This window comes from Podarcis raffonei, chromosome 14, assembly GCF_027172205.1.
Source record: "Podarcis raffonei isolate rPodRaf1 chromosome 14, rPodRaf1.pri, whole genome shotgun sequence".
NCBI lineage: Eukaryota > Metazoa > Chordata > Lepidosauria > Squamata > Lacertidae > Podarcis > Podarcis raffonei.
The window spans coordinates 30,687,549-30,705,749 of record NC_070615.1 but is presented as its reverse complement, the minus strand read 5'-3'; the positions used below and the strand labels follow the sequence as shown (position 1 = coordinate 30,705,749).

General features: G+C 45.8%; 2 protein-coding genes across 2 annotated transcripts in view; both read right to left on the bottom strand.

The window, feature by feature from the left end:
* Positions 1 to 6,319, bottom strand: part of LOC128401953 (uncharacterized) — a 28,797-nt gene extending 22,478 nt beyond the window's left edge. Inside the window, exons 1-5 of the mRNA XM_053365615.1 lie at positions 6,221 to 6,319; positions 4,861 to 5,009; positions 3,195 to 3,318; positions 2,339 to 2,432; positions 1,348 to 1,498 (exon numbers count right to left, since the gene is read on the bottom strand). Coding sequence (XP_053221590.1) covers positions 1,348 to 1,498; positions 2,339 to 2,432; positions 3,195 to 3,318; positions 4,861 to 4,957 — 466 coding nt within the window. The 5' untranslated portion in view covers positions 4,958 to 5,009; positions 6,221 to 6,319. The remainder of the gene's footprint in view (positions 1 to 1,347; positions 1,499 to 2,338; positions 2,433 to 3,194; positions 3,319 to 4,860; positions 5,010 to 6,220) is intronic.
* A 2,724-nt stretch (positions 6,320 to 9,043) lies between these two features.
* Positions 9,044 to 17,763, bottom strand: MSRB1 (methionine sulfoxide reductase B1). The gene is made up of 4 exons (XM_053364662.1): positions 17,514 to 17,763; positions 13,486 to 13,628; positions 12,633 to 12,747; positions 9,044 to 12,527 (listed from the first exon to the last, which is right to left on the bottom strand). The coding sequence occupies exons 1-4, from the start codon at positions 17,566 to 17,568 to the stop codon at positions 12,499 to 12,501; spliced, it is 342 nt and encodes a 113-aa protein (XP_053220637.1). The 5' UTR covers positions 17,569 to 17,763; the 3' UTR covers positions 9,044 to 12,498.
* Between the last annotated feature and the right edge of the window lie 438 nt (positions 17,764 to 18,201).

Sequence of the window (18,201 nt, the reverse complement as noted above, 5' to 3'; positions counted from 1 at the left end):
GCTTAGAGGTCTGAAGGACTTTTGTCCAAATGTCCTCCCTCTGCTCCCTTCTCCAAATTGCCTGCAGGCTTACAACTATTCCTCTTGTCTTTTCCCAGAATTTTATGGCAATGTCTGGTGTCCCTTTGCTCAGCAACCTTCCCGGACGGGTCAGCTGCCTTCCTCTTAGCCCTTTTGTGGTTTCTGGGTGAGGATTCTGAAGAGGACTCAGAAGAAGAGTGCCATCTGCTTGACCTTGCACCATTTGTTGACCTATGGCGCATGAAACCCACTGCAGCCTTCAGCTGCTCGATCACTCCCATTACTGGCTGTTTAATGCTTTGGTAGAGATCCTGAGCGATGCCTGGGGCCAGAACTGAGGCAGAGGCTGCCGTGGAAGTGGGAACCCGGTGAGCGGCAGATGCATTAGAGGCTTGGGAGGACCAGGACGCAGAAGTGCTGGGAAATGCATTATATTCAGCCTCCCTGCCCCTAATGCGGGATGTGCTTGCCCCCTGGTGGTCATGGCGGGTGGGAGTGCTGGCCTCATACCCAGAGGACGGTGTTCCATAGTTCGGGCGGTAATAAGTATAAAAAAGCTCAGCAATTTCCTGCATTGCGTTGTTCCGTAAGGGCCCTTGTTCGACAGAAGCTGTGAAGTGGAAGAAGACACTTGGAAATAGAGCACAGCAACCAGAAAAAGGATCCACGATAGATGGCGATGCTATTCAGAGAGCTGAGAGAGGTACACAGGGAAGGAACCGAGAAGGAGCCTCTTCAACCAGCAACGGTCTACAAATCTAGTATGACCCTGCCTGTCCCAGGCAGCGGGTGGACATAAGCCATTATCTGGATGTCTCCATCCCACAGGGCAGAGAAGTTCCTCAGCTATTCAAAACCTGGCGATCCCTGCTCTATATAATGGTATATGGCCCCACGAGGAAATCATTGTTTGTTCATCTTCAGATTTTCTGAATTGAGACATTTCTCTTTCGTAAGTCAAGCCTGGGGGAACTACAGCACCAAACAACATTGGCAACCAAGGCCAATGGCAAGAGATGTTGGGAGTTGCTGCATTCAGCAACATTCACAGAGCCAAAGGCTCTCCACACCGGCATTAAGTAACTGAGTAAACATAAAACATCTTTACAACTCGCTTTTTAACTGGAGGGCATCTCCACCCTCTCCTGCAAATGTTGTAATGTTGGGCCTTTGGATCTGGTCACTGCCCAGGTGGAGAACACCTGGGAATCTTACCTACACTTTCTTGTGGTCCTTGTGAGGAGGGTGGGGTAAAAATGTAATCAACAAACTGCCCCTATTCTCAACACAAGAAATTCTTGGTGGCACTGATGCGCCTCCACTCACCCCCGTGCTGGATATCGGCATCTATTTCTGAGAGCTCCAAGTTGAACTGAGAGAGACTGCCAGTGAGAGCAGAATTCCACTGATCCTTCCAGAATTTGCTTTTGTTGTGTGCATTGCAATGGCAAAACGAAGGCGTCACCCAATCTTTACACTGGAGGAAGGAAAAGGAGAAAGGAAGGTTGGACTTGATCAAATCCACAATATCTGTAGGTTCTTGCAAATGGTTCCCACTCTGAAGGCCCCTACCATTTCCTCAGCATATTAAAGAACGACATAAGTGGAGACAGGAAACTGCAGAGAATGGAACAGTATTCGATAAAGTTTCCTTGGGAGAATAATGTAAGTGCAACCCTACTGGGAAAAAAGCAAAAGCCAGCATCTACTTCCAGAAGCAGCCATATAGATGCCCCTGGATATTGACATCCAGAACAGAAGGAAATTGCTCTTGTCTCTTTGTCTCTAGCTTTTAATAGTCGGCAACTCTTTAGATCAGGGGAAAAGAGCCTGTGGCTTTCCAATGTTGTGGGACTTCAACAACCATCAACCCAGCCCACATGACCAATGGTCAGGGATGGCCAAAGCTGTGGTCCAGCAACATCCAAAGGGCCAAATATTAGCCCTGCTTTAGATGGAGCCAACAGAAGGCTCTTCCCTCCCCCCCCCCCCCCGCAAACCTAATTGTGACACAGGGGCATTTTCAGGGTGTGAGAGGCAAGTCACAGCTGGAGGGAGGAATTAACCACTATCAGTGTGTAACACATACACACTGAAACTGTCCACCCGCACTGCAATTAGGCTTGAAAATAACTTCTATCAGCTGGAATAGAAGGCTGCTTTCAAGCCCAGTTTCAGCAGCAAGGGGGCAGGATCCTGTGGGCACCAGGAAGGAGTCTGCAGGTACATCGGAACCTGTGGTGTAGCCCAACCACTCTAGGGCGACAAAGGTCTCTCTGCAGAAATAGGAGTCCCGCATCCCAAAAGCCCTCCTTACCTCTGCAGCAACCTTATCACAAATGTAGCAGTAGCACTCGCTGCATGTCTCTGCGTTTCTCCCAAGGGGGCAAGATGTTTCACATTCCCCTTGCCTAAAAGCAGACAAGAAACAGCTCCAAGTTGTGATAGCAGATCATAAAAGGGTTTCGATGCACTGCACTTTCAACTTCTGTTATGTCCCTCGTTATAAAATGTCCCTATGAGAGGGATGGGGAATCTTTTTTCGGTCCGAAGCCTGCATTTACTCATGGACAAGCTTCTGGGGGCTGTGTGCCATTGGTGGCAGGGGCCATAGGCAAATGTGACTCTTTGCAATAGATTCTGGCCCCATGAAAGTAAAAAAAATTCTACACTATCACTCACCCATACTTCCAGTTAAGAAAGACCTTGAACCAGGCAAAAGCACTCAAGGAGAGCATGGAGCAGAGCGGGACCAAGAAAGGCCAATGGGACTGGCCATGCTTAGTTGAACTCTGCTCCATGGGCCAGAGATATATGGAGCACTACATCTGGCCTCTTTGCTACAGGAGCTATTTGAAGGAGGGACATAATGAATGCTTGGGAGTCAAGAACCCTCAGTCTTCTGGACCAATTGCAGGGACCTTTGACCCTCCAGATGTTGCTAGACTACAACTCCCATCACCCCAGACGACTGGTCATACTTTCTTAGGTCAACAGGATCTGTTGTCCAGCAACTTTTGAAGCACCAAAAGTCCCCCATCCCCTCTTCTCGGCTGTAAATATTGCCACTAGATCTGCACCGATGCAACTGTGCTTAAGCACAATGTGTGTGGTTTTTCCCCAGTGGAAGGTGTGGAATTCCCTTTTGTTCTCCTCTGTGGCATGATACATACTCAAAGGGGTGGGTCGGGCAGTCATATCTCGCATGGGGCATCACTTTTGCTCTCTTGCAGAAAGTAACTATCACCTCTTCATCCACAGCTTCTTCTGTGTTCTCCCTTTTCAAGGGAATCTCTTCTGTAAAAGGAAAAAATACTGAATACCATTTCACTGCAATTCTAGAAAGGCATTGCCCAGACCTCAGGCTTTAAAAGAAAAAGGAGAGCGTGTTGAGGGTTAGGGCAAATTCATAAACCACATTTTGGTCAGTTATAAAACAGGCTGATCAAAAAAAGACTGATTCGTTCACTGGAAATATTAATATTAATAGTAGTAGTAATTGCAATATATAGAATCTGTAGAAACATCATTCTTTTAAGACATATTCGTTTTGGTCTTTAGCTTTAAAATGTATAAATTACTTCCTTTCGTCTTCCAGATTGTTGTTTCTATGCCTTATCCATTATTGTTTCTTCGGGTTGCTTGAATTAAATTTTTTTTTGTATATCAACAAAGAATGTCAGGAATAAATTTCAATAAGAATCACTTTATATTTAAAAGACATCTTCCTCTGCAGCTCTGTTTAGCTTTTCACCAGTGGCCCCAATAGTAAAATAGCAACCATTCATTAACAAAGATCAGGTGACAAATATCAAATATGTAATCACTCTTAGACCTGCTATGATTGTTAGCTCTTATTACCTGTGTAATAAGATCCATCAGATTCTGAGGATCTGATTTTGTACTTTTTATATATTTTGTACTTTCTTTAGCGGTTGGTAATAAAGATTTGATTATTTGACAGTTAAATTTTGCAACAACTAAGAACTAGATGGTGCCCAAAATATTTCAGAAAACAACACAGGCTTGTAGTTAGTTACCTACTTGCTTGGGGGATTTAAGAATCCTTTACAGGTACAATCCACTACTCTACACTGACCCTACCTCCTTAGTGTTTTATAAAGGTAAAGGTACCCCTGCCCGTACGGGCCAGTCTTGACAGACTCTGGGGTTGTGCGCCCATCTCACTCAAGAGGCCGGGGGCCAGCGCTGTCCGGAGACACTTCCAGGTCACGTGGCCAGCGTGACAAAGCTGCATCTGGCGAGCCAGCGCAGCACACGGAAACGCCGTTTACCTTCCCGCCAGTAAGCGGTCCCTATTTATCTACTTGCACCCGGGGGTGCTTTCGAACTGCTGGGTTGGCAGGCGCTGGGACCAAGCAGCGGGAGCGCACCCCGCCACGGGGATTCGAACCGTCGACCTTTTGATCGGCAAGCCCTAGGTGCTGAGGCTTTTACCCACAGCGCCACCCGCGTCCCTAGTGTTTTATACAGCTTTGCAAATAAGAACACAAATGCTCCTGGTGTGTTCTGTTTCCCTTTTTCAAGTTCTTGATGGTGCAAGAAAAGAAAAGTAACAAGAAGACAAAAATCACAAATTCTTTCCAAATAGTCCAAATCTTCCTGGCCTGCCACAAGCACCTAGATATGGGGCTTTTAGAAGACAGTTTGTTTTTAAAATGAACACTCACTTTCTTATTCTGTTTCCTTTTATCCCATGCACTGTACTCTATAGCAACACAAAGAACAAGGAGCCCACCCGCAGTTCAAAAGCACAAAACGAGAAAGTTTCCAGAGACTCTACTGAGAGAATTATATCTATATATAAAAAGCAGTTACCTGCATCATCAGCCAACAAAATACAACTCCCCAAGGAACTCTCAGCTTCATCGTCATCAATCCAGATGACACTTCCCTCTTTTTCCAGGGACTCCATGACTGTTGAAGGGTAACTCCCAAAGCGTGCAACTTGTCAGGGCTGGCAAAGGCTAGAAAGAGGGAAAGGGGGGGGGGGAGAGGGCATTTGCCATTGATGCCTCTACGATGAAAACCACCTGCCTATTTTTAACCAGCTTCAATCATCATGTGCTCTAACTCAGCAGTAGCACATCTGCTTTGCCTGCAGAAAGTTCCATGTTCAGTCCTTTGCATCACCAGGAAGGGTTGGGAGGACGGGACTCCTGCCTAAAACCCTGGAGAGCCATCGCTAGTCAGTGTAGACAATATTGAGCTAGATGGACAAATGGTCCAGCTCAGTATAAGGCAGTGCACTTCCTAACATGCATGGGGGGAAATGGAAACTCAGGGAAAAACTCAGGGTATAATCTTTTTTTATTGAGTTTTACACTTCACATTTAAATTCAAACATTAAAGATCATCATCATTTATTATTGTAATAATAATAATAATTTATTATTTATACCCCGCCCACCTGGCTGGGTTTCCCCAGCCACTTTTGGCAGCTTCCAACAAAACACTAAAATACAATAACCAATTAAACATTAAAAGCTTCCGTAAACATTTTGTATTTTGTGTTTTTGTATTGTATTTTATGAATTATTGTATTTTAATATTTTGCTGGAAGCCACACAGAGTGGCTGGGCTAGGGAAACCCAGCCAGATGGGCAGTGTATAAATTATATATATATTATATTATTATAATATATTTAGGATTCCCTGAATCCTTAGGGTCCCCTCCACCCTTGCATGGTTACCATTTTCAATTATTTTTCTTAAATAATCCATTTTTACCTTAGTTTTTAGTACATTACAAGCGTTGCTGACCTCATCAACAATTAAAGTGACCCCAAACTTTACACTGGACCCCCCCGAACTTTGCCATGATGCAACTGCCCCCAACCCTTCACCCCCAGCCGTTTGTTTTCGTGCCTCAATCACCACCCGACCAAAGCCCCCGCCTTGTCATGCCCCCAACCCTCTTTCCCCTCACCTTGTGCCTCGAACTCTGACTTGGCAGCACCCCAAACCCCCGCGAAGTAATTCAGTCTCATCAAACACACGCACACCACATTTCGCTGCTGTTCCGCAAACTGAGTGAGTCTTCAACTCCCTCCCATTAGCTTATTCCTTCCTATTGCCACCCGCTTTCTGCACATTCCAAAAACTACCGCAGGCCGGGCTAGAACTGCAAGACAAAACAAGCCACAAACACACAGCAACAAGCCTCGCTCTCGCCCACCTGCAGCCGCCTCCGCCCACCTCGATTCCCGCGCCCAGCTTTTCAATTGGCGTCACTTCCGGCCCACCCAGCGACAATCTCCGTCTCCAGGATTTAAGCCTGGGAAAAACACACAGAGATAAGGATGGTAGAGCGGCACATCTCGCCACTTGGAGAGGGTGTTTCCGGGTGTGCTTTAGGAATCCCTGGATGCGGCGGGGCAAGGGGTCGGAGATTGGCAGAAGGCGGAGTTGCCTTTGGGAACAGATACGGGCGTTCAGAATTTTAGCTCAGCAGTCTGTGGGTTGGGCGGCAGAGGAGGGCGCTCGTAAGCAAAAAAATAAAGGCTGCAGCCAAAAGAGGATTTAATGCTTTTCTTTCTAAACGCACACAGATCGGGGGCGTGGAGAGCAGGGGAGATAGTTTTTTAGTTAAGTTTGTTGGGGCCAGTGGTGGCGTTAATTTTTAAATGAGAGTAAATATCTTACAGTGTAAGGCTATACATGTCTACTCAGTAGTAAGCTTCTTTGCATTCAGTGGGGCTTACACACAGGTAAATCCAATTCAATGTATAGGATTAGGAATACCTTTCTGATGGGAAGAGCTGTTCGACAGTAGAACAGACGCTCTCAGAAGATGGTGGACTCTCCTTTGGAGGTTTTTAAACAGAGGCTGGATGACCGTCTGTCAGGGATTCTTGAACTGTGATTGCTGCATTGCAGGGGGCTGGCCTAGATGACCCTTGGGGTCCCTTTCAACTCACTGATTCTGTGATTGTACTGTAAGTGCAGCATCTCTAATTGCAGACGGGAGAAAAGCAACCTTTAGATATGCCATGTGTATACAAAACTGAGCTGTAAAAACCAACTGGTGTACACACACTTAACATAAGCACTTGTACCTGTAGAGACAATGTAATGATAGAGCCTGTAATGTGCTGACACTCCCTTAATGTTAAGGATTTGTATATTTGAGGATTGGTCTTGGAGTCACATGACCTGGTAGTTTTTTAGGTCCTGAGTTTCAGTTCTAGAAGAGACTCCTATGAATAAAGCCTGTTTTATAAAACTACTCATTATTGATGTCTGTTGTTGGATACAGAAACATTACAGACAGTTTTTACCCATGTTTTAGTTTGTACCTGTGAAGTGGTCCATGATTTGGAGCACTGAAGGCAGATTGACAGTATATGGATTACCAAACATTCAAAAAGGAGCACTATAGTAGTCATGGGAAACTTCACTACAGTACTCCGATATCTGTTGGAACTAAAACTCTGCCAAGAATGTAAGGTCCAACAAATTCCTCAGTTGCCTCATTGACAATTTCATTTCCAATTGTTATAAGAATTCTAAGGCATCATGAATAAAATGAACGTTCATAAGTGCAGAAGGTAAACACACAAACAAAAGTGCATAAACCACATGTCTGAAATAGCAAAGGAGAGCAATCCTGAAGCCATCTTAATGACCCCAAATATTTCCTCTGCAGAAGGAAATATCTTGGAAAAACCTTTCCCAGTAGTTCTTTTCACTTGCAAATCCTTAAAATCCTGTCTTAAGGGCATGTCTTATGTGTGAATTGGGTAGGCCTTTGACCTAGATTCAGGAACTAAGGTATTTACCGTCTCAAAAGAATGGTCCAGACTGACCAGGAAATGCAGTCAGTAAAACATTATCAGAAGTTACACACAGAAAACAATGAACACTCATGAACGCCATAAAAGATTCAATCAAGTGTAGAGTTTTACTTGGACAGGTTATAAAAGCATAATTGGTAGCAAATTCCACAAGCTGTGAAAAGGCATACTTAAAGAGTCCAACAAGAGTTCAAGCCTCTCTTTCTGCAGCAGGTCACAATCAAGAGAAAAAACAAGTTACACGGAATGCTGTTAAGCAGTCTTCTTCCTGTAGAAACTGCAAATGTCCAAAGAGCAGTTCCCACAGAAAGTATCATTGCATATTCTGCATAGTCAAAACAATCTAAGCTTTCTGTCACTTCTTGAATCTTCTTGATTCTTCTTCTGTTTCTGGAATGAATGAATCTTACACACATACACACAGACACAGAGAGAGAGAGAGAGAGAGAGAGAGAGAGAGAGAGAATCCAACAGATCCCCTACCCCTCAAGTGACCCAGACTCTCTTTTGCTCCAATACAAGGTGTGGCAAGCCTTTCCCAGTCTGCCAAAGCCTTTCAACTAGTTAAGCAAATTTCACTTATCATAACACAAAATTGAACAAAACACATTCTTGTCTCCAAGAAAAATATTTTTATTATCATCTAATCCATATTTATACAGGTGAACAGCAGCATAGCCAAGTTGCTAAGCTGGAACATTACATTCAGAGTTGATTTTTTAAAAATCACTAATACACCCTCTTGTGTCTCCCAGGGGAGGCAAAACAGGCACAGAAGAGTTGATCAAGTGCTCTCAGAGGGCAGGTTACCCAATAATACTGCTACTTTTGAGTATGAGTGTGCGTGTGTGTGAGGTCATTCCCTGCAAATATTCACGGGGCTCTGCATGAAACCTTGTCTTCTTGGACTTTGATTTTGATACCACTGAAGTGGAAAGCTTCACTTCTACAGTGCAGCTTGCATAACCGTCTTGAAAACATACAGGGTGTGATTATGTACCTGAGGCTCATAAGACCAGGCTGAAGGCAGAAATCAGGTGGTTCTTTTCAGAGAGTTGAGGAACACTTCCAATAAACAGCAGGTGATTGTGATCTTTGTGCTGATCACACCTGCAAGTTGAATGCAGTGTCCACACAGACTCATTGCCATCAAAATGCTATCCCTTAATTTCCCCCCAACAATTTTACTGTTTCTGTTGTACTGCTTGTTTTTTTAATTAAGGGATTTTCCACAGAAAGAGTAAATCTGGATTGAATGGGGGGGGATATGAGATGCATTTTAATGAGATTGTGTTGGTACCTTGCAAAACATGTGTGCGTTCCAAACTGCTGTGCGGAAATACTTGAGGTGTGAGAGGTCATTGTTCACAGTATGTACATTCAGCCCACTTTTGCCTCAGCTAAAACAACCTTTGCCACTTTCCTCCATAAACCTCTTACACCGTTTCAGAAACCAGGAAAAGCTTCTCCACTGTGGAGTGTGCAAAATGGTTCTAAGGGTACATCCAGGTGGCGAATTGTCACGCTCCTTGACCATGATTTGCAAAGCACATGAAGCATTTGCTTGACAGATCGCCTCATAAAGCAGACCCCCTGTTATGCTACATCAAGACACAATGGACCACCTGTTCTGAAGTTCTCAGCTTTGGATGTAGGCAAGCATGGAACCATCATTAGGCCAAGCAACCAGTGCAAATATGGATGAGTGCCATCCTGCTTGAACTGCATGTCCAGCAGCAGCACAACACCCTATTCATGTTAACAACAGAAGATTAAGCAGAAACCAACTGATACGGATACAAATGGCACCATATACCATCTAAACTCTACTGTCACTGTTTCACTAAAGCAAACACTGGGATTTCTCCAGCTGTTTTTGGACTACAACTCCCATCAGCTAGCAGGACCAGTGGTTAGGCATGATGGGAATTGTAGTCCAAAAACATCTGGAGACCCAAGTCTGGGAAGCACTGGTCTACACTCTCATTTACTCACTTTGAGCTCTTTTTTAAAAATCCTCTTTGTCCGACTCTAACCTAAGTCTGTAGATGTGGTCTGAAGTCAAGGGTGAGGAAGGAGTGGCCCTCCAAATACTGCTGAACTTCAGCTTCTACCATCACTGACCATTCACTATGCTGGCTGGGGATGATGGGAGCTGGAACCCAGCAGCTTGAGGAGGGCCACAGGCCCTCCATCCTTGCCTTGGATGGACATTCATCGTTTCTGTTTCCAGCTGAATAGCCAATCAAAGAGGTGCAAGTTTTGCAAGTCCTCCTTCCCAGTGCAGGAAGGAAGCTTGTTGTTGTGATACAAGGCAAAGAGGAAGAAGGAAATGTGCCGATTCAGATGAATCTTATGCATTAGCCCTTTGAGCACTGAGAGGTAATCTCGGTTTCTAATGTTTGTTTCTAAAGCCTGAGTGATATGCAGTGTTAGGCAAGAGACTTCATTCTGACTTCCGGAGCACCCAGAGAAATTCAGATGTCAAGGCATAAAATTTGTTTGTACGTTTACAACAAACAAGGGCTTCAAAAGAGCAAGGAACGTATTAGCTTCGTATTTCCAAACTGGAGGTTCTTAGGTCTCACCTGAAATGCAATTCAGGGACTGCAGATTACCTCTTGCATTTAGACTGCACCACCAAAAATTTGGACAAATCCATCCATCACTTCAAAAACGAAGCACTCGGAAATATGACTCCTTAGCCCTTCTGTGGCCTTTGCTTATAACAAACATACAAAATCTTAGCGCAACAGCAAAGATGCAAACTGGTGTCAGAATGATGCTCAATTGATCTATTTCTCTGCTAGAGAGAGAATCACTTCTATTATATGCAAAAATTAGATGACAACTAGGTTGCCAGCTTCCGTTTCCTGAGAGAGCTCTTGTGCCTTTAGCACAGGGGCGGGAACACTGTGGCCCTCCCAATGTTGCTCTCATTTTCCCTGACCACTGGTCATGCTGGCTGGGGTTGATTCCCAGCAAATCTTGAGGACCAGGTTCCCCTCACCTGCTTTAACAGTGACTGCAAAGAGGTAAATTTAGCAGGCGAAACTTTTGTGGCCATGAAAATAACTGGGGTGGGGGGGTTGAGTTTAATGGCAGCATTAAAAGCACAAGGACCCTGCCTGGGGAGGAAATATTGGGAATCCAATATTAATTACCTGGAGCATTTTCTGGGTAGCTCAGAAAAACCGTCCTCACCCCTGTTTTCCAAGACGGGTTTACATGGGGCAATTCATACAATGACACCACACCAGAAAATGCCCCAAAGCAATGTGGGGCAGGGCACAACCCAAAGCTAGGCTATGGTTTCAGATGCCATAAAGACTTACTTCTGAAGAGGCCAGGAAATGGTAGAGTTTGATCCAAGGGAAGGGCAAGAATGGACACATGACAGTGTGAGGACATTTCTGAGGATGTGGTCGCAGTGACCCAATCATGGAAGCAACCCTAGCAGTTCCATGGGGCATAAACAAAGCAGCATTGTGATGCTGAAAGGTTTGCTCCAGGAGACCATGTCCTAGGTCCAAATTCTCCAACCTTGGATTCTGAGGTAGTGTTGGACTACAACTCTCATCATCCCCAGCCACCTTAACAAATGGGCAGTGATGGGAGTTGTAGTGCTGCTGCAGCTGAGGACCCAAGGTTGAAGAAGGCTGTCATACTGGAGAACACAGCTACTGAACTGTAGTTGCTGTTTCAAAAGATCCTGGGCTGTTGGATAACTGTTTACATTAAGGGTGGGGAAGCTCAGGCCCCCCCATTTCCTCCACCAGGTCAGTTTGGCTAAAGGATGCTTACTTGCCCGACACTTGGCGCCATATACCACGTCAGGTGTGAGGCAGGTAAAGTCGCAGCTAGGCCAAATAGGGCTTTGTAAGGCCCTTTGGAGCCCTGACTATGAGCTGTTACAACTTAACATTCACAACAGCCTGTAAGAGGGGTTAGGAACTGGAGGCCAGTAAGCCAAACCTGGGCTTCTAGAAGCCCCTGCAGTGAAGTCAAAACAGCAGCTGTGGCAACAGAATTTGCCAGCAGGCTGCTTGGGGGAAATGGAGGCTTCTACCACCACTCTTTACTCCCATCTCAAAATGGTTTGGTTTTTTTAAGGAGGGTCATAGCTACCCTGGGGTTTGTAGCATCTGAAATGCACCTTGGATCCAACGCTAGTTTGGGCAGAGTGAATCTGGATTGATGTGATTAGAGTCCTGCTCAGAATCACACCATCTTCTGGGGCAACTCATTCCAGAGCCAGACAAGCACTCTGCTCTTGAGTGGAGGAAAAACCCAGACTTTGGTAGGGGGTCACAGGTGCAAGGTGGTCACACCTGAGAAAAAAGAAGAGGAGGAGGAGAAGAAAAGCATCTGGGTGATGGCAAGAACATTCCAAACTAGACTCGATCCAAAATACAAGTTGAAATGGAAGACCTCAAAGCAGGAGGTAGCAAATGCAGAGGGTATCAATCAGAAATAAAAGCCAGAAGAAAAGAGACTTCATTTCTCTCTTCGTATTTGCCAGCGTCCATCCTGCCAGTCCAAAGGTAAAAGATTCCCAGCCGACAGAGAAGGGTTGTGCTCAACAGCTCCTAGATGGTTGGTGTGGAGTTGGATTGGTCAGCTAGAAGCAGCATCTGATTGGCTGGGTGTTCCAGCCTATTTACTCCCTCAGGTCCTTGTCCTTCTTGTCTAGAAAACACAGAAAGAGAAATCGGGATCCAACAGCTGCCATTTCAAAAGGGCTTTTCGTCAATGGACAAAGTTGCAAATAGATGCACAGTTAATTAAGCTCACCTTTAGGGATGAACTTGAGAGAGCTGCTAAATATTCAGAAGCGAGACTGACCCCTTTTGGGGCCGTCGTTGATGAACTCGTGGCCCAGACCGTTGCCGCACTTGCCACATGAGACCTAGAAGGGAAGCATATGAAGCAAAGGGAATAGAGAGACAAAACTCCAGAGCCCTCAACACTCCCCTGTACATGGCTGCTTGCACACTAGAGTCTTAGCACTGCTTTTCCACAACCGGTTGAAAGAAGAATTAAAATGGAGGTCACACATTTGACTTAATAGAGCACATTATTTACCTAGCACTGACCATCCCCATAGTGAAGACCCTTCTCTAACATTCACTAAGAAGTCTCTCTCAGCACAGCCCCCTTGCAACTTTAATTAGAAGCTTCCTCGGTGTCTTCTGCCCCTAACATCTTTCTGGGTAGTGCTACATAGTATCCCTCATGAATAGCTTCTTCACCAATTAGTTCCTGTTTGCTTTTAAAATGTGTTTGTTTTTAAAACTGTAAAATAGTTGTCGCAAGGAAACTTCTAATTAGATGCACAGTAGCCCCCCAATGCCTCAACAGTGCTTTGCCAGTTCACTTTGGTCAGGCTGTTGCTGCAACTGATATTTTTGGTTTGGGGGTGGGGTGGGGGGTTTGGAGGAGGCAGTGCCATAGATCAGGTATAAAAGAAGATGGCAGGACAAAACAAACCTACGAGAACGCAATGCACTGACAACAATGTTGCCTGCATTCTCTGGAAGACGTTGAGGAACACTTCTCTCTTAGGCACTGAAAGCAGATTCAAGGGCTGGACCCTCTGCTCACCTTGGGCTCAATTTCAACCCAGCAACAGTTCCTCAGTACTCACCTTGAAGGCTCCCGGCCGTTCTAAGGACTTGGAGATGCTATCTTCGTGGAGAGTTTCGGTGAAAGCCGGCCATGGAGATGAGTGAGCATACTTGGACCTGCTTGAGAACAGCTCGTAGCCACATTTGGAGCAAGCATATATACCTGTGCACAAAGATGGGAGCAGGAAGAAGAAGGGAATGAGGTCCCTGGAAGATATACATTCAAACTGGTCGTGGTTTATCTGCTGAACAAAGCCATACCCAAGTTGACTCGAAGCAAGAGTGCTTCCAGAAGCCGCGCTCATCTCAATGCAGCATCCAGTCCAAACTATGCAAGCATCTCTCCATGCCAAACCCCTTCCCCTCCTGCTTGAAATAGGATCGGGGTATTGGTCACTTATGGGGCAGAGACGCTTTCTCCCCTCAATGCTGCCTTCGTAGGCAATCAAACCTGTGGGAAGGACAATAGCTGAGTGGTCCCAGGTTCAATCCCCAATGGCACCTGCAGGTAGAACTGGGAATGTCCCCTGCCTAAAAGGAGAGCCACTTTCAGTCAGTGTCAACATTACTGTGCTGGAAGGACCACTGTGTCTGTCTAAGTGTAAGGCCACTTCCTGCATCCCTAGGAGTTACCTCAACCCCAATTCTCTGTGTTCATCATAATGCATCAGAGGTAATTACCAGAGCTCCACAGAGAATTGCTTTTCCAGAATTAAGACTTCATGTTATGGCCTCTGTCTTTTTCAGATGGCTGGTGTAAGAAATTACCTTTGAAACAGCTTTTCTGTATGTTTTGTAAAATGGCTATAAGACGACATTGTTCACTACCTTACCCAGTGTCCCGTATCGTAAAGATCCCCATGGAAAATATATGTCTGAGCATAACCACCAGAGGCATTTTATGACACCAGTGCATTTGTGTGCTTTTGGCTATTAGAAAAGGAAAATTATGTTACACTGCACGTCTCCTAATTGGAGCCAGGAAATTGAGCCCAATTTGTGCCTCAACTCTGAATGCCTTTTAATATTTTGTCATGGCTTACAGCTAAACCAATCATTTTTTAAATTTTTTTTTACTGTATTGTACTATTCTCTGTGTTAATGAATAGGCATTATCCACTTCTGTGCCAATTCCATCTTTACAACTGCTGACACTGAATAAACCTCTTTCACAACTCTGAAAGCACTGGAAGGGTGGCAAGATGTGATTCTATTAGGCTTGCAAATAGCCACTCACCTACAGGCCTGGAACAAGTGAGAATTGCTTAGAACACAAGAAGAGTTTGATGGATGAGGCCAATGGTCCATTGAGTCCAGCATCCTGTTCTCACAGTGGCCAACCACATGCCTGTGGGGAAACCCTGAAACAGAATCTGGGCACAAGAGCCCTCTCTCCTCCTGTGGTTTCCAGCAACTGAGATTCCAAAGTACATATACTGTCTCTGACTGTAGAGGCAGAGCATAGCCACTATGGTTAGTAGCCACTGATAGCCCTCTCCTCCATGAATTTGTCCAATCCTCTTTGAAAGCAAGTTCTGCAGTTTAAATATATACTGTGTAAATAAGGACTTCCTTTTCTCCATCCTGAATCTTCCAACATCCACTTTCATTGGATATCTCCCGCTTGGACTACTGCAATGCACACTCTATATGGGGGAAACTACAACTAATTCAGAATGCGGCAGCTAGACTGGTGAATGGGAGCGGCCGCCCAGACCACATAACACCGGTCTTGAAAGACTTACATTGGCTCCCAGTACATTTCCGAGCACAATTCAAAGTGTTGATGCTGACCTTTAAAGCCCTAAACGGCCTCGGTCCAGTATACCTGAAGGAGCGTCTCCACCCCCATCGTTCTGCCCGGACACTGAGGTCCAGCACCGAGGGCCTTCTGGTGGTTCCCTCACTGCGAGAAGCCAAGTTACAGGGAACCAGGCAGAGGGCCTTCTCAGTAGTGGCACCCGCCCTGTGGAACGCCCTCTCATCAGATGTCAAAGAGAACAACAACCACCAGACTTTTAGAAGACATCTGAAGGTATTTAAATATTTTGTTGGAAGCCGCCCAGAGTGGCTGGGGAAGCCCAGCCAGATGGGCAGGGTATAAATTAAAATTAAAATTAAAATTAAAATTTCCACAAGTTCTAGACTTTCGCTTTCTCTATGCCTTGCATAATTTTATAAACTCCCTATCATGCACCTCTTACTCACTTTTTCTCCAAACTAAAAAGTCCAAAATGCTGCAACATTTCCTCATTAGAGAGTTGCTCTGTCCCCTTGATTATTTTGGTTGCCCTTTTCTGAACATTTTCCCTAAGTTTCCTATTTTTGCTGCACTGTAGTGCCAATAGATGACAATAATGCAATCGCAAAAGGGAAGCCTTGCAGAACAGCCAATCAAGCAGAATAAATCTACCACTAATGCAAGATTATTGTGTCCATTACACGTCACACAAAACACCGAACATAAAACACCAGTCCAGAAGGGTCCCTAAATTGTGAGACAGCTAATTATTATTTTCATGGGCCAGTAAACTTCTGTCGGCTGGCTTGTGTGATCCACCAGACACGATTGCATTGGGTAATGGAGGAAAAATTAATCCCTTTCACAGGATGCTTTTGAAACCACAGCAATAAGTTTCATCACTGTGCCAGTTTTATTCTTGAAGTGAATGGGGAAGCAAAATGTGACCCTGAAAAACGGTAAAAGTGTTTGCTGCAATGGTGGTCCCAGAGACAATTTTCTCTGTGGTAGCAGCCCCCAATTTGCGGGACTCTCTTCCTACAGAGGTATATCTAAGAACCTTCACTGTATGACTTTCGCCATTCGCAGAACATACACCTCTTTTTGCCTCGGCCTTTGACAGCTAAGGGCTTCTGTTTTGAGGAACTCACCCCTTTTGCACAATTTACGCACTACCGTTCCATTTGGAACAATTTTATTTTCATTCATTTATTTGCATTTATATCCCACCTTTTTCTCCAGGGAGCTCCAAAGTGGTGTACATGGTTCTCCCCGTCCTCATTTAATCCTCACAATAACCCTGTGAGGTACCGGTAGGTTAGGCTGAGAAGTCGTGACTGGCCAAGATCACACATAGTGAGAGAGCTTCATGGCAGAGTGGGGATTCGAACCCTGGTCTCCCAGGTCTTAGCCAGACACTCTAACCACACTGTCACTCATTTCATTTTATCCTTATAATATTATATTTTTTTATTCTTTTAAACCACCCTGGGACCTTATTGGGAAAGGTTAGTAAGAAATCTTATAAATAATTTTAAGACAATAGAATTAATTGATTAGCCCCATCATAACCCCAACAGGTACCAAGTACTGTTTATTTTCTAAACCACCCTGATATCTTTGGATAAAGGGTGGTACTGTATATAAATTTTAACAACAACAAAAACAGTCCCTTTTCTCACTCTGATGCTGTGCCTTCTATCTACTTTCTGGGAGTATAAATCTCCATAAATAACAGGCAGGGCGCTTAAGATTCTTCTCAGTTTGTGCTCATACAAGCATTTTTCTTTGTACAGTATTGGGGGCCAGCTGAGTCTGTGCCCCCACCGATCTACCCTCTGTAGAGAGGGGGGTGCATAACCCCCTATAAATCATGGGGGCAACCAGCTTTCTCCAAGTTAGTTGTCCCACCCAGATGTTCTATGAATATGTGACCAAACAAAAACACAACTGAAGGATAGGGGTGTCCCTTTGAGACAGGAGTCTCCAACCTGGTGCCCTCCGGGGGCTGATGGGAGTGTCCAACCGTATCTGGAAGGCACAAGGTTGGCGAAGACTGATGTAAGAAGACCACCATGACCAGAGTTTTATTGACTGCGCCGCTACCCCAGAGATTGCAATCCCCGCGCCGGGTGGCCCATATCGTGGATCCTCCCGATCCACCGATCCCGGGGACTTGGAGGGGAAATCAGTTCGCCGCTTGCCGGCGCCTGCCGCGGGTAGTGAGTGGGGTGGAGATTCTGCGAGCTAGATCTAGCCCCGCGCCGGGTGGATTCGATCCTTCCCCGTGGGATGATTTCCCCTTACCGGGTTCGAAGTGGTCCTGATAGATCTCGCCTCCTCTAAAGACGCAGAAGGACATGGCAGCGATCGCTCTCTCCCGGCCCCTGACGCCGCTCCGGCCGCTTCCCGGTTATATAAGCGGCCTCCCCTCCGTCCCTCCTCCTCCTGGCTCTGTGTGCTCCGTCGCCTGCAGTTCCAGCGGGCGTGGCGACAGGGGGCGCTGCCGGGCAACACTCCGCCGCCCGCGGAAGCCGAGCGCGTAAGGTTAGCCCACGCGCGAAGAGGCAACGGGGGGGGGGGGGAGGAGAGAGAAGGGGCGCTCAGAGGAGTCCCAGAAGAGCTGGCGTAGGATCAGGCCCACATCAGGCTTAACTGCCTCGCTGGAGCAAGTCAAAAGGGCCCTCTTTAGTTCCGGTTTCCGTTCCTCCTAGTGGCCGACCAGATGCAGGGAGCAGTTGTGTCCTTTTGTGGGGGGTGGCGTCCAGGGCCCCAGTCACCAGAAGGAGTAGGAGCCCCTCAAACACACACACACACACACACACACACACACACACACACACACACAATGAAACAGAACTGGCAATGCTGCAATTTGAAGGAAGGATGTGATCTGTAGTGGGGCCACCACTTTCAAAGCCCTGCTGGCTCACACTGATGGGAGAGTGAAGATGGGCATGGAGAGACTTCTCTCTCTCTCTCTCTCTCTCTCTCT